This window comes from Anomaloglossus baeobatrachus, chromosome 2 (assembly GCF_048569485.1).
Source record: "Anomaloglossus baeobatrachus isolate aAnoBae1 chromosome 2, aAnoBae1.hap1, whole genome shotgun sequence".
Taxonomy (NCBI): Eukaryota; Metazoa; Chordata; class Amphibia; order Anura; family Aromobatidae; genus Anomaloglossus; species Anomaloglossus baeobatrachus.
Window position 1 is genome coordinate 103,736,763 of NC_134354.1, and position 24,163 is coordinate 103,760,925.

Here is a 24,163-nt window from a genome sequence, read left to right on the forward strand (position 1 = left end):
GTCGTGGCCTTAAGGATTCATGTGAAGTCTTGGACTTTATTAAGAACCTCAGCCTTTGCAAACAAAAAAGTTTTATACAATTGCATAAGTGACAGTCCCGTAATAAAATGCTATTGGAAATCACCCGATCCATCACTGTGTGGCTACAGCAAATCCACAGATCAGTCTACAGAATAAAAGCCGCAGTATATGAGATTACAGTAACCAGAATCCGTCTGCAGGGCGGCTTCTTTTACTGGAAACATCGCCATGGTCCTAATCGAATGCCGTAGCTTATTCTATTCTTTACATTAATTCAGACCTTTCATTAAAATCCCCTAATTAGAATCATATATTAACGAATCATAAGGATGATATGGGTATAATGGGCTGCACATGTTGTATACTGAGAGATTAAATATCCACACCTAAATACAGAATCCGCTGAGCCATGCCGGCATCTAATATCTAGTAATAAAATTGTCTGCGCCTTCCTGATGTACCTGCTGTCCTTTTCCTTCTGAAGTCTCCAGGATCCATATTCAATGTTTTGTACAGGGTGAAGACAAGCAGAAGTCGGCACAGCTGTTCAGCAAACTGCAGGCAGCTATGAAGATCCTGGGCATCTCCGCTGAGGAGCAAAAGGCCTTTTGGTTAATACTTGCAGCAATTTACCACCTGGGATCAGCTGGAGCCACCAAAGGTATGAATATTTGTCCTCGTCGGATGGCAGAATACGGATACGACATCTGTTCCAATAATGTAATCTCGTAAACGCAGCACATTTGTAAAATGAGCCCAGTCATTGTAGACACACTTATGTTAGCAGGCATAATGGGTATGGAAATTTAGCTAATAACCTATAGCCACACACAGGGTTGAGAAATGATGAGTCTAGTTGTATTCCTGGCGTGCCTATGTACTGCATGCAGATAAGTGTATGATGTAGGCCACATTGTAATAAACGAGGGCTGCCGCTTAGGCCGGAGGGAAGCCCCACAATGAGCGCGGCTATTTTACACACTGAGAGCTTCACTTACATAAAAGACAAGCCAGCAGCCTATTATTAAGTTGACAATGGATCAAGGAAGACGCTTTGATAACTAGAAGAAACTTTATAGTTGGGACTTGAATTAAAGCTGCTAAAGTGTCGAGGCTGCTAAATTCTGCAATATCAGAAGATGAATGCTTTGTATAGGATTGAGAGCAATATGATAATGAATGAAGGGCAGTGATGTACAGTGGGGAAAAAAGAAAACGTCCAGCTGACACTCAAACCAGCGCTCCGGAGCAAAGGAACCAATGGTAAATGTGGAGACAGTCTTGAAGGGACGAAAATCCAGCTTCACGATGTGTGGATAGAATAGAAATTTATTGAAAGTCTATCCAAAGGTAAAACAGATTACAAAAATGTAAAAGCTACGCGTTTCAAATGATAACCTTCTTAATCCCGATTTAGAATGTCTGTTATTCAAAACGCGTAGTTCTTTTTTTAATCTTTCTGTTGACATTGATGTCTTTATTTTACTTTTGGATCGACTTTCAATACATTTCAATTCTATCTACACACCATGAAACTGGATTTTCGTCCTTTCAAGACTTTCTCTAGAAAAGAAACCAAGTGGACTCTATTAAAGGGGCGGTCCATTTTATGTAAATAGGAAACTGGCAAAGCTTGATGTTGTGCTAGAGAAAATGTAAGCACCTATATAGCACCCCACTGCTGTGCTAATGCTGGTCATCATTGATTTGTTACAGACAATGTGATCTTTGTTTGCATACAATGAATGATATAGAGACTTTGTTTGTTTGACTGTTTCCTCGTTTCCCCCAGTACACATTAGGTAATGGTTGGCCAAATGATTTGATGGGCAGCTATATCGCCTGACTCTCCCATACAGGGGGACTTTCTCTGCCAAGCACTACCACGTTCTCTATGAACCGGCTTATTCCTTTGACAAAAAAGGATTAACAATATGAAATTGGACATGCCCGACCCTTATGTTCCCCAACAAACATCTGTCGGTCAGGGCTCCATGCACATTAGATTGTTTGCTGAACCCATTGATATAGGCAGGTTCAGCCAACATTAGTCTATTGTGTATGGGGCCTTTAATGTCCAGTGATTTGATAAATACAGGGTTTTCTGTGCCTTTGTCTAAAGCTGGGTTCACACATAGCGACAGCAACAACGACGTCGCTGTTACGTCACCATTTTCTGTGACGCAACAGCAATCTTGTAAGTCGTTGTTATGATCGCTGCTTACCTGTCAAACACAGCAGACGCAGCAGCGATCATAACGACACACGTCACTGTAGAAGCGATGCTGCGCTTGGTAACTAAGGTAAATATCGGGTAACCAACCAAAGTGCTTCTCTGGTTACCCGATATTTACCTTGGTTACAAGCGCACACCGCTTAGCGCTGGCTCCCTGCACTCATAGCCACAGTACACATCGGGTTAATAAGAAAACCTTTGCTTATTTCCCGATGTGTACTCTGGCTGTGTGCAGGGAACAGGGAGCCGGCACTGGCAGCGTGAGAGCGGCGGACGCTGGTAACAAAGGTAAATATGGGGTAACCAAGGAAAGGTATTCCCTTGTTTACCCGATATTTACCGTGGTTTCAGCTTACCGCAGGCTGCCAGACGCCGGCTCCTGCTCCCTGCTCGCTTCAGTTTGTCGCTTTCTTGCTGTCACACACAGCGATGTGTGCTTCACAGCGGGAGAGCAACGAGCAGAAAATGAAGCAGGACATTCAGCAACGAGCGGTGACCTCACAGCAGGGGCCAGGTCGTTGTTGGATGTCACACACCGCGACAGCGATGGGACGTCGCTGCGTCACAGAAAATGGTGACGTAGCAGCAACGTCGTTGTCGCTATGTGTGAACCCAGCTTAAGTGAGGACAGCAGTGAAAGCAGAATGGATGACTCATGTGACCACTTTGGTCATCTGGATAAATAAATAGCCATGTCCATCAATTACCTATAAAAGCCACAAGCTGTCCATGAGCTCTGCAGAGTGCAGGGTGCCCAATAAAGGTGCTTACACGTTCCCAGCACATCACAATTTATTGCCATTTCCAAATCTTTACTAAAAATCGGTAAAACTCTTTGGCCCCGATTTATCAAGACCAGCAGTTTTGTAGCCAGTTTTGATGAGGGGCGGTGATGGACTGAGCCCTCCTCTTCATTAATCAGGAGCGTCTGATGAGTGTCGTGCGCCTCTTACACAAGTCACTTTTGGGGTTAGAGTTCTGGTGTAAGGACTGCCACATCTTGTCATGAATTAGACAAAGTGTGGTTTCACGTCCTACCACGCCCCTGTTGCATCTCCGCTATGCCAGTTTTTGCGTAGCTAGGAGAAACCGGCATGAAAACACTTCAAGTAGCGTTAAAGTTTTGCAACTTTTTAAAGCAGTTTCCAACAGCATTTTGGCAAATTTGCTTTGAATCGGGGCCTATATATCTGTGTATAAATTTGAAGGTATACAAAGGAATGTTTGGAGCTTGTAATGGGACTCTATTAAAGATCTGTCCATAAAAAGTCCTGTCCGGAAGTGTTGGCACCCTTAAGATTGTTCCAGAAAATGAAGTATTTCTCCCAGAAAATTATTGCACTTACCCATGTTTTGTATATACACATTTATTTTCTTTGTGTGTATTGGACACAAAAAACCCAACCAGATAGAAATAGGCAAATTGGACTTAAACATGTATAACGAAACATGTGTGATCGCAATCATTTTCTGGGGCTGTAAGAATAGAGAGCGCAATGGGGTTTTACCAGATTAAAAGGCACGGTGTGTTAGGAGTAACACTCACCTGGTAGGGTTGTGAAAGGCACAACCCCTATGGGCGCATAAGATATAATGGCGGTTGCTGCAGCCCCACGTTGGTTAGTTGTTAGGTGCTGGATATAAGAAAGGGTATCAAGCCGCGCTACCGCCAATGAAAAGATTTGTTGATTGATTATAATATTTTTATTCTCTAGGTCGACGTGTATCTGGGATCAAGTCCCCTTTTTCAGGACCAAGTAATTCAACAAAAAATGTTTTCTGTTGAATTTCTTGGTCGTGAGGAAGGGGACTTGATCCTAGAAACTCGTCGACCTAGAGAATAAAAATATAATCAATTTGTTGATTGATTATAATATTTTTATTCTCTAGGTCGACGAGTTTCTGGGATCAAGTCCCCTTCCTCACGACCAAGAAATTCAACAAAATACATTTTTTGTTGAATTTCTTGGTCCTGAAGAAGGGGACTTGATCCCAGAAACGCGTCGACCTAGAGAATAAAAATATTATTATCCATCAACAAATCTTTTCATTGGCGGTAGCGCGGCATGATACCCTTTCTTATATCCAGCACCTAACAATTAATCATTTTCTGGGTGGAAATACTTAATTTCCTGAAACAATGTCAAGGGTGCCAACACTTTCGGCTATGACTGTATGCCCATGCTCCTGAGGACTGAGGGCAGCACTGACCGTTTACATGATGATAATGGCTGTATAACATGGCAGCCGTGTCACTGACCGATAGTGTTGGAATGCCCTAGACATATAGAACATATGATAAGATGCACTCATGTTGCCATAGGGCTTTGTGATGGCTCCGTCCTTCTTGGCACACCTTATGATGGCTTTTTCCTATTATTGACCCTTCTCTGATGCCATAATAACAGTGCGGCGGATGCTATAAAGCGGTTTGTGTCTGCAGTGAATAACCTGTGTATAACCTTCCCTTCCCCTGCAGTTTCAGATGTAGATGACCTGGGTAACTTGGTTTGATTTTTGCCGAGTTTGTGTCTCTATTTGGTTTCTCTCGTGTGCATTTCTTTGCCATTTTCCAGCTGCGGATCACATCCTGCCTCTGTGTATAGCATGGAGCATGACTGATTCCAACCAGGCACTGAGCCCTGGATATAAAGCCACGTCCAGCCTCATAAGAATGGCTTGTCACCTGCACCACTCCATCACCTTCACGCTACCACAGTATTATCTCCATGCACCTCTGAACAGATTTGTATTTTCCTTCCCTAAACCAGAAATTCAGGAATTAAATAGTGGCGTGCATAGAATCGCCTTATACAAAGCTCAATGGGCAGTATTTCAGTAAGCGGCCAGTTTGGTTTGGAGCCTGTCATTTTTCAGCTTGGGCTCTTGTAGGTTACACTTTTTTGAGAAGTGCAATAGGCTAAGGGGCACTTTGCACACTACGACATCGCAGCTGCGATGTCGGTGGGGTCAAATTGAAAGTGACGCACATCCGGCGTCGCAGGCGATATCATAGTGTGTAAAGAATTTTTGATACGATTAACGACCGCAAAAGCGTCGTAATCGTATCATCGGTGTAGCCTCGGTCATTTCTTTGAATTGGGAATGACCGATGTTACTATGTTGTTCCTCGTTCCTGCGGCAGCACACATCGCTGTGTGTGAAGCCGCAGGAGCGAGGAACATCTCCTACCTGCGTCCCGGCCGCAATGTGGAAGGAAGGAGGTGGGCGGGATGTTTACGTCCCGCTCATCTCCGCCCCTCCGCTTCTATTGGCCACCTGCCGTGTGATGTCGCTATGATGCCGCACGACCCGCCCTCTTAACACTAGAACTACTGAGGTAGTCATTTTGACTACTTTGCACCATGTATTTCTATATAGGTGTCACGAGTCCAGTAGTTCTAGTGTTAATAAGGAGGCGGGTTGCCGGCCAGAGCGACGTCGCAGGGCAGGTAAGTGCATGTGAAGCTGCCATAGCGATAATGTTTGCTACAGCAGCTATCACCATGATATCGCAGCTGCGACGGGGGCGGGGACTATCACGCACGGCATCGCAGCATCGGCTTGCGATGACGTAGTGTGCAAAGTGCCCCTAAGTGTTATAAAGGATGTTAACGGGGTTGTCCAGCAAAAAGGAAATCTACTGTTTATTGCATTTGACCCCTTTTTGTCAACTCCAAGCTCCAGACACTGGTTTTGACAGGACCTTTACCCAGGAGTGCGCTGTGTATGAAGGGGGCTGGCTGACTTCTCATGTGACCTCCTGAGCCAGCCCTCTTCTGCTATAGCAGATATATATAGTGAGGAGAGAGCGGTCATCAGCCTCCTTTACACACAGCCCCAGTTATGTGCCAACACACAAACAAACCCTGTCCTGTCATACACAAACTGGGAATGGCCATCTTGTGACCAGGATGTACTAAAACTCAGAGTCAGAATTTTGGAGTTGGACGGGACCTCACAGGCCATCTGGTCCAACCCCTGCAAGTGCAGGTTTTCCTAAATCATCCCAGCTATATGTTTACCCAGCTTCCGCTTGAAGAATAGAGTGGATCTGCCACTAGATTTCACAAAATGTATACACTAAAGGGAACCTGTCAGGTCTACGAGCAGTGCTGGGTGCATATTGCTAATCCCTGCCTAACTGTCCCTGTATACACTAACATAGATAAAGAGATCTATAGAAAAGGTATTTCTAAAGATCCTTTATGATTTGCTAATGAGCACAGGGACTAGTCGTAAGGGCGCTATTTCTTCTGATTAGTCTGCTCTCCTAGCATGTTGGCATGCCCAGTGGGGCGTGCTAAGATGCTATTCAATCCCCATTGCCCAGCGTTATCTGTGGTAACACACGTATCTGTGTCCAATGTCACCGCCGCAGACTCGGGGTTTAAGGTCCGTGCGCATGATCAGATGTATTGGCACTTCCGGTCACGCGCACTATGAAGCTAGGTGTGTGTAACCTGGCTTTAGAGAGGTCTGAAAATGCGCACTGAGCTTTAAATCTAGCTTCTGAGGCGGTGACAATGGACATAGGTATGCGCGTCAACGCCGATGGCGCTGGGCACTGAATAGCTTGTTAGTACATCCCTGTGGGCATGCTAACATGCTAAGAGGGCGGACTAGTTGGGGAAATGACGCCCTTGCGACTAGTCCCTGCACTCATTAGCATATCATAAAGGATCATTTCTTTTTCTAAAGATCCCTGTATCTATGATACTAGATGCTGGGAAGGTTAGGCAGAAATTAGCAATATGCACCCAGAACTGCACGTGGTTCTGGATGCATATTGGACCTGACAGGGTCCCTTTAAAAAATATTTCTCTTGTGCGTGATGAGCCTGGTCTATTACACAGTTATCAGGTCCAAGAGCTCTATTGTAATGTGCATTTTGAGTGTCCAGCTGGCCTTGTACTCCAAAAATGCTATTTGTAATATAAAGCAGGGAGACTTTAAAAAGAAATAAATTAAAAAAAGGGATTACGTAGCTTTTTAGACCTGGATAAAGACCTCAGTCTCATCACGTCCATGAGATTTTACATAGTAAAATCGGATCCTAGATCCGCTTTACGTAGAATTGCATTAATTTGTCAAAAAAACCCAAACTGTAATGTTTACCTGCTTTTTTTATTTTTAACCACTAGAGGGCAGGCTGAGCCAAGCTTTGTGTGAGCAGAAACTACACTTTCATTACTTTTTGCTGAATGTAAAATAAAAATATATATATTTTTTTTACATGGTTGAAAGTCCTGATGAAAGGGGCTACTACTAAAATGTCTGATTTGGGGATCAAATAAAAACACAAGTGTAGACGGACCGTCCATGAGTTCAGTTCTCTAGCAAGTTGTAAAAAGCAAAATATGCAGGCCATGCATATGCTGTGTCATGTGCGCACTTTAGTGGTAGATTTTTTTTTTATTTTTTTTGGCCTAACTAAGCCATTTATATCTAGACATTTCAGTAAAGCTGTTGCTTTCTATAATAGCAGCTTTATGACACCATCTTGTTGTAGCAGCTGTTCTTGGACGGTTTATGCTCCATGGAGCCAGTTGGTGCCACTCTTTTACTAACTAAACATTATGAAGCTTCTAATTCAGGATAGCTGGTCGGCCATCATCTTCTTGCCTATGTCCGGATCATTTTCTCGAGTGCACATATTAACTTGAATGCATGCTTTTCTTCACGCTACACGCATGATTTATTACCCTATCATGTCTTAAAACATTGTGAATAAGAGAAATATAAGAAATGTACTAGTGCATTTTTTCCATGACCGATCACATGAAATAACCATATTAACAAAGTCTGATATATATATATATATATATATATATATATATATATATATATATATATATATATATATATATATATATATATATATATATATATATATATTTGTAAAGCTAGATGAAAATCTTCAGCTTGTCCTTATGTGTACTGTGTAGTGCATGCGTCAGTGCAATGTGTTGTGTATATTACAGAACAGCTCCAATCAGATATGAAGAATTTTTGGTTCCATTTGTGCCGCCCATATTCTTACCCATTAGGAAACTTTGTGCTGAGCATGTGTTCGCTTTCCTCTGGGTTGAATTGTGGTTCAGAGGACTGTGGGAACATCTGGTCAGCCATTTTAGATATACTAATAGAGCCGGAAAACAGAGCTCATGAGGTCCCAGAATGATCCCCTTCCTCAGCTGGTTAAAGTTTCTGATCTTTCATAAATATATTAGTAGTTTTAGAAGGGACTAGGCTTTCATACCTTTGCTTATTGCTATAAAGAAGGGTCAGAACTGTACAGCTGAGCTGTACCTTTTTGGCGTGCTGTGCTTTCTGCTTTTCTCTGCTGGGCTCTAGCCCTTTTTCTCTGCTGGGCTCTGGCCCTTTTTCTCTGCTGGGCTCTGGCCCTTTTTCTCTGCTGGGCTCTGGCCCTTTTTCTCTGCTGGGCTCTGGCCCTTTTTCTCTGCTGGGCTCTGGCCCTTTTTCTCTGCTGGGCTCTGGCCCTTTTTCTCTGCTGGGCTCTGGCCCTTTTTCTCTGCTGGGCTCTGGCCCTTTTTCTCTGCTGGGCTCTGGCCCCTTTTTCTGCCGGGCTCTGGCCCCTTTTTCTGCCGGGCTCTGGCCCCTTTTTCTGCCGGGCTCTGGCCCCTTTTTCTGCCGGGCTCTGGCCCCTTTTTCTGCCGGGCTCTGGCCCCTTTTTCTGCCGGGCTCTGGCCCCTTTTTCTGCCGGGCTCTGGCCCCTTTTTCTGCCGGGCTCTGGCCCCTTTTTCTGCCGGCCTCTGGCGCCTTTTTCTGCCGGCCTCTGGCGCCTTTTTCTGCCGGCCTCTGGCGCCTTTTTCTGCCGGCCTCTGGCGCCTTTTTCTGCCGGCCTCTGGCGCCTTTTTCTGCCGGGCTCTGGCGCCTTTTTCTGCCGGGCTCTGGCCCCTTTTTCTGCCGGCCTCTGGCGCCTTTTTCTGCCGGCCTCTGGCGCCTTTTTCTGCCGGCCTCTGGCGCCTTTTTCTGCCGGCCTCTGGCGCCTTTTTCTGCCGGCCTCTGGCGCCTTTTTCTGCCGGCCTCTGGCGCCTTTTTCTGCCGGCCCCTGGCCCCTTTTTCTGCCGGCCCCTGGCCCCTTTTTCTGCCGGCCCCTGGCCCCTTTTTCTGCCGTCCTCTCGGCCTCTCCAAGAATCAGCCCAGCAGAGCTGAACACTTCCGGAGGCTGCTGCTCTGTTGTGCTTTCACTCTCTGGATCTTCACTGATTTATAACCTATGACCTGTTACCCTACAATGTCTAAAGTTTTCTGAAACGTCCGAGGTTTTCTTTAAAAGTGTTCTCCGGTCATCATATACTAATGAAGTATCCTCGTCAGTATCAGATCGAAGGGGAGTTGTTCTGCTAAACGTGGTGGCCGCTGACGGGTACATCATAGCAGCGCAATGCAGCTCCATTTATTGTGTATAACCGGCCACCAGAGGGGCTATTAACAGCTGATCAGTGGGGGTGTTTGATCCCATCATGGCCCATCGTGGCGATAGATCATCAGTATCATATGACTGGAGAATTCCTTAAAAGAGTACCGTAATTCACCAGTAGAAAATGAGTCTCTAGGGTTCTGTGACCCATATGGAAAAAGCTATTTATCGTGTCCCTGCGCTAGTTCTGTAGGATAATGTTCTCTGCTGAACACTGTGTCCCTTATCTCACCAATTCCTTCCCGTGATGACCACAATCCTAATGTTGATATCCGTATCGAGCGGAGCTGTTCTAACAATATATTATTTTTCCTGATCATAGGTGCTGCTTTAGATGGGAAATAAGTAGATATTGATCCAGTAATCCACAAATCATTTTACCGCTATCCATATTGGTGATTAGTTTCATTACATACAACTTTTCAAAGTTAGAAAATGCTGAGGGTAAAAAATGTGACTCAAGCGTAGACTAAATCTCCTAATCTCTGTGCATGAGGAAATGGATATTGATGCATTGTAATCCAGTATGACTCCACTTCTGTCGCTGCAGGAGAGATTAATAGGATTATTTATACGGGTTTTATTTACGGCTCATTAGGGAGAAATGTGAAGATGATGATAGATGACGTATCGAGGAGCTAAACCTCTCACCTATTGTTGAAGGCTCCTTATGCTTTGGTGCGGAGATGTTCATTTCTGAAACTTTTTGTGCTTTCTCCTCGTTTTTAACATAAACGAAGCATTAACTAAATCTGTCAGTATGAGGACATCGGAGCCATCTGGATAAAATTGTGTACGGAGAAAGCTGCATAATTATTTCACCTATAACTCCTCCTGTCAGTGCCGATCTAGCACTTGTCCATCATACTGCGTGGGGGGACCGGAGGTGTAATAAATCTAAAGCTAATTACTGGCAGGGGACATTAAATGATTAGTAACTAAAGTACTGTAGGATCGGGGGAGCAGATGGTCACCAGATCATCTCCTGGTTCTGTGAAGAACCTCAGGACTGGTTGATCACCTTGTCTGATACCCTTTAAAGTCCATTTAGGACCCCAGATGGTATGTTCCCACTTATTGAATTAATTGCCGCTTTTGTGCTGCAGAATCGCAGAAAATTTACATTACAGTAGTAATATACAGTCTTTCCCTGTAAAGCCCCATGGAATGAATGGCGCTATAAAAATTAATAATAAAATAATATTATCTATTAGATTTGACTACATAAACTTGCAGCATAAAAAAATCCACTTGGGAATATTGAGCCGAGGTGCGAATTCTATATCCGCACCATGTCCGTTTTACCGTTTTATCCTGTGGATTTTCCCTTTTGAACTAAAATCAGCGTTTTTAGGTGCAGAGCTTGCCGATCCAGATAGTCCACAGCGGATCAGTTCTGTTGGGACATTCGGTATTATAAGATCCCATGTAAACAGTCATATTGGATCCACATTTTATGAGACTGTGTGGACCATCCACATGCTACAGCATGCTCTATCAGATATGTGGAGATCGTGTACCCATACATAACCCTGTATATACGGCACCTGAGGGAGCAAAGTACATGAAGTCTTTGTGTCTACGTACTACATGGCCTATTTTGGATGCATTTTCACCATACAGTCTCCTGACGCTATAAATTTAGATCAGATGGCTATCGGCCGATAGCCATATCTGCTTTCTCTCCCGTGTTCATTGGGCATGTCTGATTTCAGACTGCCAATAAGCCGCGGGTTGAGCTGTCTGTTGGCGGCTTTCTCTGAGAAATCAGGAGCGCTCAGCCAAACAAGCTCTTTTGTGTTTTCCGTGAGAAAGCCGCCAACAGACATCTCAGCTTGCAGCTTATCTCCGGAAGAACAAAATGATTGGTCGTCCAAAATTGGACATCTCCTACACACATTATAGTGTCGGCCGAAGCTGTCGGTGTAGGCGGATGCTGTCGGCATTAGCCTAAAGTCTACAGGGTTCGTTAGTATAGTCCGGTGAAGACGCATCTAAACTAAAATTTATTTACGCAAGAACATCCAAACTGGGAACGAAATAAAATAAATACCCAGTTGAGACTCAAAACCCAAAGATTTTGTTTTTCACAAAGTTAATGCTAATTACTAGAAAAAGTTGTGAGCCTCTTTCATCCTGGTAAGGGAAGGCGGCCCAGCAATCTCCAATCATCCTGCAGTGATCACACGATCTAATCCCGTAATTTGGCAGCACCTATGGTCAGAGCGTTGAGGTTGTGCGTTTGTACTGACTTTCCAGCAAACTCTTCTCTCCCTTTATAGAAAGCCTTTGTATTCGGACCATCTAAACTACATAACAATTAGACGTGTGTGTGTTTGTTTTCTAACTGCGTGTTTTTATTTGCATGTTGCATGCTGCTCCGTTGCATTACAGAAGCAGATGAAGGTAAAGACACGTTTCATCATTCTTTCTTTCATATCCACCTCTAAGTGAATTTGTTTCTTCCGCTATGTGTTTATTTTCCTGCCCGGTCTCTCAGTACCGGTCACAGTATGACAGCTGTTTAATTGTGTCATTGTCGTATTGACACCAGAGTTTCTCATCTCTCATGCCTGCGCCTTGTCTGGGTGACTTCATATTCTTTCATCTTTGTGTTTCTTAGACTCTCTGCCAAGAGTATTGTCACTCCAGAGCTGGCATCCCTTCTGACATTTCCATACACTTATTTTCCATCTTATTAACTGCATCTATGCACATCAAGAGATACAGAATATAGCCTGTTGTCTATCACCTCCATGTATTTCAGTCAACAAAGCATAACTTTCTAATATTAACGATGCACAAGTGTATAATGAGTGAGGGTACTGGAGCAACCTAGAGCGAAGATGCGGTGTGAGGACCCAAAGCCTGTATTGACATTCACCTAAATGCAGCCATGTTGTATCTCTTGACGTCACTCTAGGTCCGTAGCTCATTTATCGGTGACACCCCCCAGGTTTTAGAGGAGCTCGGCACAATCAATGATTCAAGAAGGCCACTTACCAAATAGTCTAGACAAGGAGTTGGAAGCAATGTAACTCCAAATGCTCATGGCAGATTACATTTTCAATCAATAAGGGTCACAGCTCTGAGCTTGACCATGGTCCACGGTGAATAATATGGATATTAATGAGCAGCTCTCCACTTTCGTGAAACCTCTCAAAATAAGTGTTTAAGATAGTCCTTTGACTTAAGGGAACCTGTCTTGTTGAATATGGTGTCTGATCTGCAGAAGGAGCTAATCAGATTGATGCACATGGGAAATGGTGCACTATAAGTTGTATTTTATTCATTGAAATCCCTGATGTTTCTATGCAGAAGTCCAGTGGGCGGTCCTACTAGTGATTGACAGTTATCTCTGCGTATAGTCATAGAGGGAGGACTGTCACTCACTAGCAGGACCGCCCACTGGACTCCTGTACATAGACACCAGGGATTTCAATGAATAAAATACAAGTTATACTGAAACTTTTCCAACAAAACAATATATCATATACACCATACCATATATACCATGCTGTCCACAGATACGATGGCATGTACAATGTGACAGATTTCCTTTTAAAGGTAGTGATTAATACCGAATACATACAGTTTCTTGAAAAGTATTCTTACACTGGCAACTTTTCCACATTTTTGCTTGTTACACTCATAATCATAAGGCTATGTGCCCACAGGAGTTTGGACCTGCGGATATATCCGTAGGTTTCCCGCAGCTGCTCGCCGGAATCCGCAGCTATTTATAGCTGCGGTAGTACAGCAAAATATCTGTGGTAAACCTGCGAGCATTCGTGCGATTTACCTGCGGAAGTCTCGGCCTCTATCTCCATAGTGGAGGGCCGGAATTTCCGCAGAAATAATTGACATGCAATTACGTGTGGCTGCGGGACATCCGCAGCATATTCCGCAGCCATACATATCTGCAGCATGGACATACACTCCCCATGGCCCATAGGATAACATGAGGAGTGTCTGTACTTGCTGAAACCTGAGGATTTATCTGGAAAATCCAGAAAATCCATGGATTTTCCGCAGATAAATCCTCAGGTTTAATTTCCTGTGGGCACATAGCCTAAGGGCGGGTTTGCACACTACGACATCGCAGGTGCGATGTCGGTGGGGTCAAATTGAAAGTGACGCACATCCGGCATCGCATGCGACATCATAGTGTGTAAAGCCTAGATGATACGATTAACGAGCGCAAAATCGGCGAAATCGTATCATCGGTGCAGCGTCGGCGTAATCCATAATTACGCTGACGCGACGGTCCCATGTTGTTCCTCGTTCCTGCGGCAGCTCACATCGATATGTGTGAAGTCGCAGGAGCGAGGAACATCTCCTACCGGCGTCACCGCGGCTTCCGTAGGATATGCGGAAGGAAGGAGGTGGGCGGGATGTTTACGTCCTGCTCATCTCCGCCCCTCCGCCGCTATTGGCCGCCTGCCGTGTGACGTCGCTATGACACTGCACGACCCGCCCCCTTAGGAAGGAGGAGGGTCGCCGGCCAGAGCGACGGTCGCAGGGCAGGTGAGTGCGTGTGAAGCTGGCGTAGCGATAATTTTCGCTACGCCAGCTATCACACGATATCGTACCTGCGACGGGGGCGGGGACTATCGCGTGCGACATCGCAGCATCGGCTTGCGATGTCGCAACGTGCAAAGCCCGCCAAAGAGTACGTGCACATGATCAGGACACGCTGCGTCCTGAATGCAGCATATTCTCTCCTGCAGGGCCGAGACTGTTTCTCCGCAGGAGACTGCAGCAACCTGTGCATATGATTAGGGTTTGTACTGCTGTGGACTTCAGCTCTATTCTCCCTGCTGAGGACACTCACGTCTCCACAACATAAATTGACAAGCTGGGGCTCAGAAGCTGTGACTCGGGTTAGTTTACCCTGCAGCAAAAACAAGCACAGTGGGCAGGAAATTTCTATAAATCTCATCCTCTGTGCTTGTACTGTACATCGCAGCGTTTTGACCGCCGCAAAAACACGCTGCGTCCAAAATGCTGTGAACACTGATCGCGGAAACATAACCGAAGTGCATTTTTTGGGGATTTTATGTGATATACCAACACAAAGTAGCAAGTATGTAAGTGTCAAAGAAATGATGCATGATTTTCTAATTATTTATAATTTCAAATGTTTAGGAAACCATGGATCATTTCCTTCGCACTTTACACATACTTGCTACTTTTGTGTTGGTACATCACGTAAAAGCCCAATAAAATATATATTTAAGTTTGTGGGTGTAACATTGGGAAAAAAATGTGGAAAAGTTCATGGGGTATGAATACTTTATCAAGGTACTGTAGGATTAATACATTTTTTAGCATTTTGAGGTATAGAATCCACCAACTTTAGGATCCTACCAACCTGCGGGCGTAGGGTGCAGTAAGGCATGGAGTTTTCGTGACTACATGGCCAATTGTGAGTCTCCGCACAGTCTCTCTGACACTTTTTCAAGAGACAGAACACATATTTAGATGTTTTGTATGTTCTCCTAGTGAAGTTTCACATCTACATCACCATCCCCTCACCATGATGACCATCTTGATACACACTATATCGCTGTTTGTTAAAGATTCACCGTTCATTTTCCATTCTGTGTTGTTGTAAAGCTGGCAGGAAGCAGTTTGCCCGGCACGAGTGGGCACAGAAGGCTGCGTATCTCCTGGGCTGCTCTCTGGAAGAACTTTCCTCATCAATATTCAAGCACCAACCTAAAACCAGTGGCCTGCAGAAATCGACCTCCTTCCGTCAAGGACTGGACGATGCCAGCCAAGGAGACGGGCCAGGTAAGTGGCGGTCAGATACAGACTTGCTGCTCTTTGCATAGATCAAGATCTCATTACACAAAAATGAATTAAAAAACTGTTTGTAGAAAATTGGCAATTAGTGTTTGCTACTGTGCTTTAATATTTAATGGCAATTTTTTTTGCCAGCTGCCAGAGCGGTCTGTGCACTTTTTATCCAGTTATTCTCTCTAATGGCACCTCTTCAGACAATCTATTAGAAATGCTGGGCACCAAGAACACAAAGTCGTAGATACTTGTAAGAGAAATACATTGCTCTCTGCGTTTTTATGATTTGTTTTATGGTTGCCTGTAGCATAGTGTCCATCGACTGCTGTAGTCTGCAGGGTAACAAGAAAAAAACCTCTCTACTGCCATCTTTTGAGGTAGCTACCCTATAAATCAATGGCTGACCCTATAATGAGCTTTGCAACATGACTTGGGGAGATTATCCATCCAGAACGTCCTCTCTAGACGGCTATTTCTGAGTAACGTCTCTCTACACATGGATTTCTGATGAATATTTTATCTAGTCGTGTTGCAAGACTTGTTGACCGGAACCTGTTATACCAAAACCCACTATTAACCTGCAAATATGGGCTTAGTCTGTGGGTTTATTGCTTTCTAAAGCTGCCCGGCTTACACACAGACTATCGGGGAAAAATGAACTTTTATTCCTCCCTGCAGCCTCTGGCTTTCATTCATGGGCGGGCGGCCGGGCAGTTTCATAGAACATAGTGAGCAGTGGCTGTAACCGTACCCCGGCAATGACTGATAGTCAGCTCAACCGGGCTTACTGTACGGTGGCAGAGCATAATTAGATTGCTATTAACCTGTAGATTAACCCCAGATCTGCAGGTAAAGGCTGTGTGCACAGTGTGTTTTTATCTGTGTGTTTTTTTTTTTTTTTATGCGTTTTTTAGTGTCGTTTTTAGTTAAAAGAAAATGGTTTTGGTACCGTGTTAGCCAGTTGAAAAATGATTGATTGCTCTCAGTGAGAGAAACAAAATTAAAATTTTGTAGTTGTGATACCTTTTTAATGGCTAACGTTTTATTTTTATTTTAGTTAGCCATTAAAAGGTATCACAACTACAAAATTTTAATTTTGTTTCTCACTGAGAGCAATCAATCATTTTAGTGTAGTTTTGTCACAACTGCAAGCAAGTCCTATTTTTTTTCTTCCAGATTTTGGTGCAGAAAATAGTCTGCAGCATGTCAATTTTTTTTCAGCATTTTTTACTGCGTTTTTCACCCGTTGAATTCAATTGAAGGACTTGGCAAAAAGCGCACATTTTTTCCTGCCAAGAGATGCAGAAATGGTGCAGAAATTTCTGCATCCAAATGATCAACGTGTGCACATGGGGAAATTGTGTTTTATGACATGACCGGTATCCTTTAAAAAGTACCAACCGGCAGGATTTTCATATATAAAGTAAAGCCAGTGCTATACTTGTGCTAGGATGCTGAATGTAAGCATAGCTTCAGTTTTGAGATTGGATGTTTTATTTCAGAAATATGTGCAAGTAAAGTTCCAGCAATACACTATTTGATTGACAGGTGCAACAGGAAGGGAATATGGGGGTTGGGTCTTATCTATTCCCACCCCTGCCTCGCCTTCCTCCCCCTTCGACCATCATAGACTTTAATTCTGGTGCCTGCTCATTAGCATTAATCAGTATTGCAGCAAACTCTTCACTAAGATGGCGTCAGACTCTGTGCCTGCGCATAGAGCTATCCCCAGCAACATCTTTGCAAAGACCTTTTTCCTTCATTGGAATGATGGATGCACGATGCGAGGGCGGCGCATGCTCCTCCTTAGCTCTCACTGTGACTGTGGGAGCATATGCAGTCACAACAGAAGTGGAGACCGCCCCCAAAGTCAACTCACCGGTCTCTTCTAAAGCATGCAGCTCGTCTTCTGGGTGCGGTCTGCTGTCATGTGGGGGTAGCTGATCTTAGGCAGGCAGTCTCCACTTCTGTTGTGACCGCGCACTCTCCCGCGGTCACAACGAGAGCGGAGGATGTGAAGGTGAATGCACCGCCCTCACATCACACATCCATCATTTCAATGAAGGAAAAAGGAAAAAGGTCTTCACAAAGATGTCACTGGAGATAGCGCTATGCTCAGCCGCCGACTCCGACACCATCTTAGTGTAGCGTTTGCTGTAATACTGATAAATGCTATTGAGCAGGCGCAGGAATTAGTCTATGGCAGCGGCAGGGAGAGGAAGGCCAGGCAGGCAGAAGGGAACAGGAATAGATAAGACCCGATCTACATATTCCATTCCTGTTGCACCTGTCAATCAAATAGCTGTGCATTGCTGGAACTTTACTTGCAAATGTTACTGTAATAAAACATCCAATCTCAGAACAGAAACTATGTTTACATTCAGCATTCTAGCACCAGTATAGCACTGGCTTTATACAAGACATGAAAATCCTGGTCGTTGGTTCTCTTTTAAGACTGTGATCACCCAATGCATTCCCAATTAGTTTTTTTTGGTCGCTCTTTCACAGAAACAGGATTGTTTTTTTTCCGAGAAAATTGCAGCAAGAAAAAAAACAAAACATCACAAATGTACTGTGTGAACAGGTCTAGATATTAAATTTTAGGGTAACTACCTCCAATAGGTGGCAGAGAGTCTTCTTTCTCCTGGGACCCAGATACTTTAGACAAGTGCTCCTGGGCCCGTGGTAGTCGGAAGTGATGGCTGTCGGCCGAGCAATCTATTTGCCGACCACTATCTAATGCACACAGGGGCTTAAAGTCCAGCATCCGTTTAATGGTAACTTTTACTCTTTAACTTTTTGATATTCTTGATAAATATATGCTTTCCACAATGCTTTGTGATGACATTTACAACTGAGTTTCATTATGCTTTCCTGATATTAAAAGATGGCCTGACTTCCGTGAAACTCGCGTCCCTTTTTATAATCTTTACAATTTTCTGTTGACTTTAAGTTTCTTAACCTTTTTAAAATGTAGAATTTCCAGCCTTTAATTGAAACATCTCCTTTTGCTGCCTCAGATGTTCGGCTGACATTTTCTTTTCATTTTTTGCTTGTTGCTTTTTGCTCTTGACGTTTTCAATTAGACAAAAGCATAATCCAGAGCATAAGTGACTCCGTAATGAGGTGCCCCTGACTGCGTACAGCCGTACCGGCGACCTGCATTGTGATCGGACACGCTGACCTTACTTACCAGGCTGTGTACCGACTCGCTCTGGTTACAGGTCACTTGTACATCTAAACTGTATTCTAAATGGGTATCAGCCAAGGCCAGGGCTACATGGCAGCCCAAATGGAGCAGTTTGGCTACATATCAACACTGTGACGCTCCACTTCTGCTCCTTTTTGCGAATTATACATTATAAATTCCCTACTATTATTATTGACACTGTTCTATTTTCTCCTAACAAGTCTATAGATAGATTACATTGAGTCCCTAATTCCCTGTAACCTTGCTGTTTGCCTTTAGGTACCTCCACCATTATTATTATTAAAGGCACCGCCTCTGTGACTAAATGTGACTGCTACACTTAAAGTTAACCTGTCATCGGATGTGTATAATACCTAAGGGTTGGTGCGGACCAGACAGGTCGGATGGGCGTCTCCGTTCTCCGGATCCCTTGCCTCCTCTTTCAGCCATCTTTATCCTCCTTCTGAAGCTAGTGTGGAAAAATCGTTCTATGTCATCTTCCCTAACTGACAGTGAAGTCCTGCGCAGGCGCACTTTGCAGATCAAAGTGCGCCTGCACAGGACCTCACTGTTGGCTAGTGTAGATGACGTAGAATGTGTCATCCACAGAAGCTTCAAAAGGAGGACAAAGATGGCCGATAGAGGAGGCAAGGGATCCGGAGAACGGAGACTCCCATCCGACCTGTCTGCTCCGCACCAACCGATAGGTAAGTATTATACACATCCGGTGATAGGTTCCTTTTAATCGTGTACGCGGCTTTTGTTCATGGTTTAGCTGCTTCAGTACTTGTTCATACTCTATGGTTACTTTTATGTCTTAAAGGAGTTATCTAATACTGACTATCAATCAATAATATAAGATTTGGTGGGGCGCTGGGTATTGGACCACCACAAGTCTTATTTCGATGACCTGTCCAAAGGATAATCTTTTTTAAAAGGGATTATCCACTACTTTTAAATTGATGACCTATCCTTTGGACAGATTAAGAAAACTGCCGGCACTCCTTAACATACAAGTGTGAACAGGTGCATTCTGAACGAACATGAAATAAACGAACAAACCGTTGCTCTCTGAGACGCTAAGGTATGCAGACATTGAACATAGGCGCATGGACTTGCATTTCTGCTAAGGAACACTTGGCATATAAAACAACACACAGTTTTAGGGTATGTGCCCACGATCAAGACCCGCAGCGTCCTGGATGTGTGGTGGGTCCTGACCTGCGGGGTTGTAAGTCTCCTCCACAGGTGAATGCAGGAGACTGCAGCTGCCCATGCCCACAATCAGGGTTTGAGGCACTGCGGCCTCTTGCTTGTGTACTCCCTACAGAGAACGCTTGCGACTCCGCAGCCAAGAATTGACATGCTTGTGCCTCAGAAAGCCGCACCGCAAGTCAGGTCTTTGCTGTGGGCCGTACACACACAGTGGGCATGGGATTTCTAGAAATCCCATCCACTTTGCTTGTACCGTACAATGCAGCATTTTGGACTTGGCAAAAGACGCCTCATCCAAAGCGCTGTAAACACGGATTGTGGGCACGTACCCTTATTTGAACCCTACTAGCAGTTCCTATCCACCAATAAAATTGTAAGATATTCAACCCAGATAGAGGCATCATCAGATAGGGACCCAACATACGAGATAGGCTTTGATGCTGGCTGCTGGGCTCCCATATAACTTCCTTTTTTATACACTGTGTCTCAACTTTATTTTTTTATGAGAAATGAATGTCCAAGTTCCTATATTACATCTCTGTATACCTTAGCGTCTCAGAGTGCAGCTTTTTGTTATAGTTTTGTTCATCATGCACCTGTTCACGCTTGTCTGTTAGGAAGTGCCATAAGTTTTATTTTTTTCCAAAGGATAGGTCATCAGTTTAAAAGTAGTGGATTACCCCTTTTTAAGTTTGTATCCTGCCTTCATATTTTTATGTCTCATATACCTTGTGATTTTGTTCCTCCATACACAGGTTCCAAGTTGTCTGCTTTAGAGTGCCTTGAAGGGATGGCCTCCGGCTTGTACTCTGAGCTGTTTACACTGCTCATCTCGCTGCTAAACAGGTATGGAGGGTGACAAGTCACCAGAAAATTCTAAAACTTATTTTTATTAGGTTTTTATTATTAAACCGACCTTAAATTGCATTATTGTATTCATTTTTGGAAACTTTAATTGAATCATTTAGGCTAAGTTCACACTTCCGTTGTTTTGCATCAGTCACAATCCGTAGCCTTGAGGAATTACTGTATCCTGCAAAATATTTTGCAGGAATCCTGTTTTTCCCCATAGGCTTCTATTAGTGACGGATTGTGATTGATGATGCTGCGTTGTATCCGCTGCGTCGCGGTCAGCAACGCAGCCTGTAACGTTTTTTGAGCAGCGCGATCTGTAGGATTTCGCTGTGCATGCGCTCTCTGGCTCCCCGCCCCGTAACCAGGATAAACATTGGGTAACCAAGCAATGCGCTTTGGTTAGTTACCCAATATTTACAGTGGTTACGGGTGCAGGGAGCCCGCGCTAAGCTGGTATCTAAGATAAATATCGGGTAACCAAGCAAAAAGTGCTTTGCCTTTAGTTACCCGATATTTACCCTGGATACAGTGTGCAAGGAGGCCGACACTTCACCACTCGGCTCCGCCCCCTCCGGCACTCCGCATGTGTACACACACACACACACACACACACACACACACACACACACACACACACACACACACACACACACACACACTCTCACACTCTCACACTCTCACACTCTCACACTCTCACTCACTTGTCCCCAGCCCTGCAGTCCCCGCGGCACTGACGTCCTCAGCTCCGCCCCCTCGCGCTCCGCCCCCTCGCGCTCCGCCCCCTCGCGCTCCGCCCCCTCCCGCACTCCGCATGTACACACGCATGTAGACACACACACACACACACTCTCACTCAACTGTCCACAGCCATGCAGACCGCGGCACTGACGTCCTCAGCTCCGCCCCCCGAACTCCGCCCCCCGCACACAACGGAGTCCGACAAAGAAATGTGACTGATGCAAAACAGCGGAAGTGTGAACTTAGCCTTACTGTCCAGGTAAATATGTATTCAGGTTAAAGGGGTGGTTCACCCATATTTTTTATTGTCTAGATCGATATTATATTGAGAAACAATGTTTCTCCCCGTCCAGTGACGTACCCGTCCAATGCTGCCACGTCACATCCGTGCAGCCGGCTAAATTCTTCCAGACTCTGAGCTGTGAGCGGTGTTTCACTGCTGTCACAGCCCATTTGCTCCCCCCCCCTCCTCCTCCCTCCTAGCACAGCACGGCGCGTCTCCTGCTCCCCCCTCCCTCCTCGCAGAACGCTGCAAGCAAGAGACGTGCTGTGAGGGAGGAGGGAGGAGGAGCAGGGAGCAGATGGGCTCAGAATGCAGCCGGCTGCACGGATGTGACGAGGCAGCATTGGACGGGTACGTCACTGGACGGGGAGCAGCGGTCTGCAATAGCGCCTCTCACAGGCACTATTGACAACACAAGGTATTTGAGAGAAACATTGTTTCTCAATATAATATCGATCTAGACAATAAAAAATATGGGTTAACCACCCCTTTAAGATATTATTTAGAGGTACAATCTTCTCTAACCTGCCTTTAACTCATTGGGAAGGGAGTTTCTAGGTGTAGCCGCTCTCTACATGCGGCCAAGACTAAAGCTATATTAGATTCAAAGCAGCATGATTCTCCCCTTGTTTGCTTGGGTTTTAGGTTCTCTGATTTCCTCCAACACTATACATATTGATAGGGAGTTTACATTGTGAGCCTCAATGGGGACAGGGATGATAATGGCTGTAAAGCGCTGGGGAATATGTTGGCGCTATACAAATAAGAGAAAGTAAGCAATCTAACCTTGATGAGGAGTATCCTAAAAGGCTTTGTACATTTGTCCCCTCATCCAGCATTGGTTCTTTTGGCATAATCTGTGCAAAATAGAGTCTTTGATTTACTTACACCACATTTTTTATGTGTTTTAGACAATTTTGACGTCTTTTTTCAACAAGTGGTTGAGACTTCTCTGAAGGGTGCAGCTTCTCAGAAGGAGCAATGGCCTTAGGACAATGCGTGTGCCCATAGATTTTTCAAATTTGTGTTTCGTATTTCTGGCACAAAGTAAACCCAGACTGATAAATCTGGACTATTTTTACCCCAACGATATATGGCCCGAACAACATTTTGATAAATTTGGTTCATTTAGCATCATCTAGTCAAATCTGTTGAAGAATTTGTATTGATAGCTAAACCCCATGGTGTAAAAAAAAAAAAAGGCTAGTGGTCTAGGTCAGAATGGTGTAATATTAAAAAGAAGAGATCCCTGTTGTTTGAGCTTACAGGGATGTTTTGGGCCACTCAATCTGAACGTCATTTTGTAGCTCGTTTTCGTGAACATGCCAAACCTGCCTCTTTTATAACCAGAGATTCTGCATTATTTAGAAATGGAGCTTAGGAGTTATCCCATGTGTGTTCTCGACTAACCATCATCCAAATCTGGCACATGCGGCCCCAAGGACAGGACACCTGGATTTGACATGGGCATTTTTGGAAAGCTAATTCCCAATTGACTCCCAAAATCTCCCAAAATGCTGGAGCTGTATTGGCCTCAAAACCTAGTGTCAGGTTCCCATTGCATAAGCAGTTATACATTAGTGGGAGATATAACAAGCTAAATATGCCCAAAAAACTATCCTTCATGACTTATACCTAATTTATTATGTGCTTTAGATACTTTGTGTCTTGCTCGACAAGGGGTTGTGGCATTAGCAACAAGGGGCATAGCTTAGTGAAAAGTTGGGATGTGGCGCACGACTGCAACTAAGTAAGCTAACTAATAGGTGGCATAAACGTGGACTTGACTTTTTTTTTTTTTTTTTTTTAAAAAGCACCATTTTTTTTCCCTCCAAACTATGATAAAGAAATTTGGTGTTTTTTAAGACTGTTGTCCAAGCTTGCATTGTCTAAAAGCCTAAATACATATTAGACTAATGTTGGCTGAACTCATCAATATTGACGGGTTTGGACATCAGTCTAGTCCAATCTGTGTGGGGGGCCCCCGTGTCTCCCCCAACTGATGATGTCAGGGGAGAGAAGGATCCAGCATGCCTGATTTCGGAAGAGCTAAGAGATGTCTCGGAGTGCGCTTGTCAAAGAGAACACAAGAACGCTCGCCAGAGAAATGGATCCTTTGTGTGGGAGAATGAGGCACGAAGGCTAAAGGCTGGACAATTCGCACAACCATTGTTTGGGCGACTGTTGCCTAAAGTGTATAGGGAACTTTATAATTAGACTGTAATCAAGAGAAAACATCTATCCTAAGGGGTACTTCTCACATGGCGAGATCACTGCTGAGTCACAGGTTTCGTGATGTACCAGTGACCTCATCAGTGATCTCGCTGTGTGTGACACTAAGCAGCTACTTGGCCCCTGCTGTGAAATCGCTGATCG

At 44.4% G+C, this 24,163-nt stretch overlaps 1 protein-coding gene across 1 annotated transcript in view; it reads left to right on the forward strand.

The window, feature by feature from the left end:
• MYO18A (myosin XVIIIA) overlaps positions 1 to 24,163 on the forward strand; it is a 538,612-nt gene that overhangs the window by 209,758 nt on the left and 304,691 nt on the right. The window contains exons 16-18 of the mRNA XM_075333424.1: positions 538 to 682; positions 15,324 to 15,500; positions 20,667 to 20,757. Of these exons, the coding sequence (XP_075189539.1) occupies positions 538 to 682; positions 15,324 to 15,500; positions 20,667 to 20,757 (413 nt within the window). The remainder of the gene's footprint in view (positions 1 to 537; positions 683 to 15,323; positions 15,501 to 20,666; positions 20,758 to 24,163) is intronic.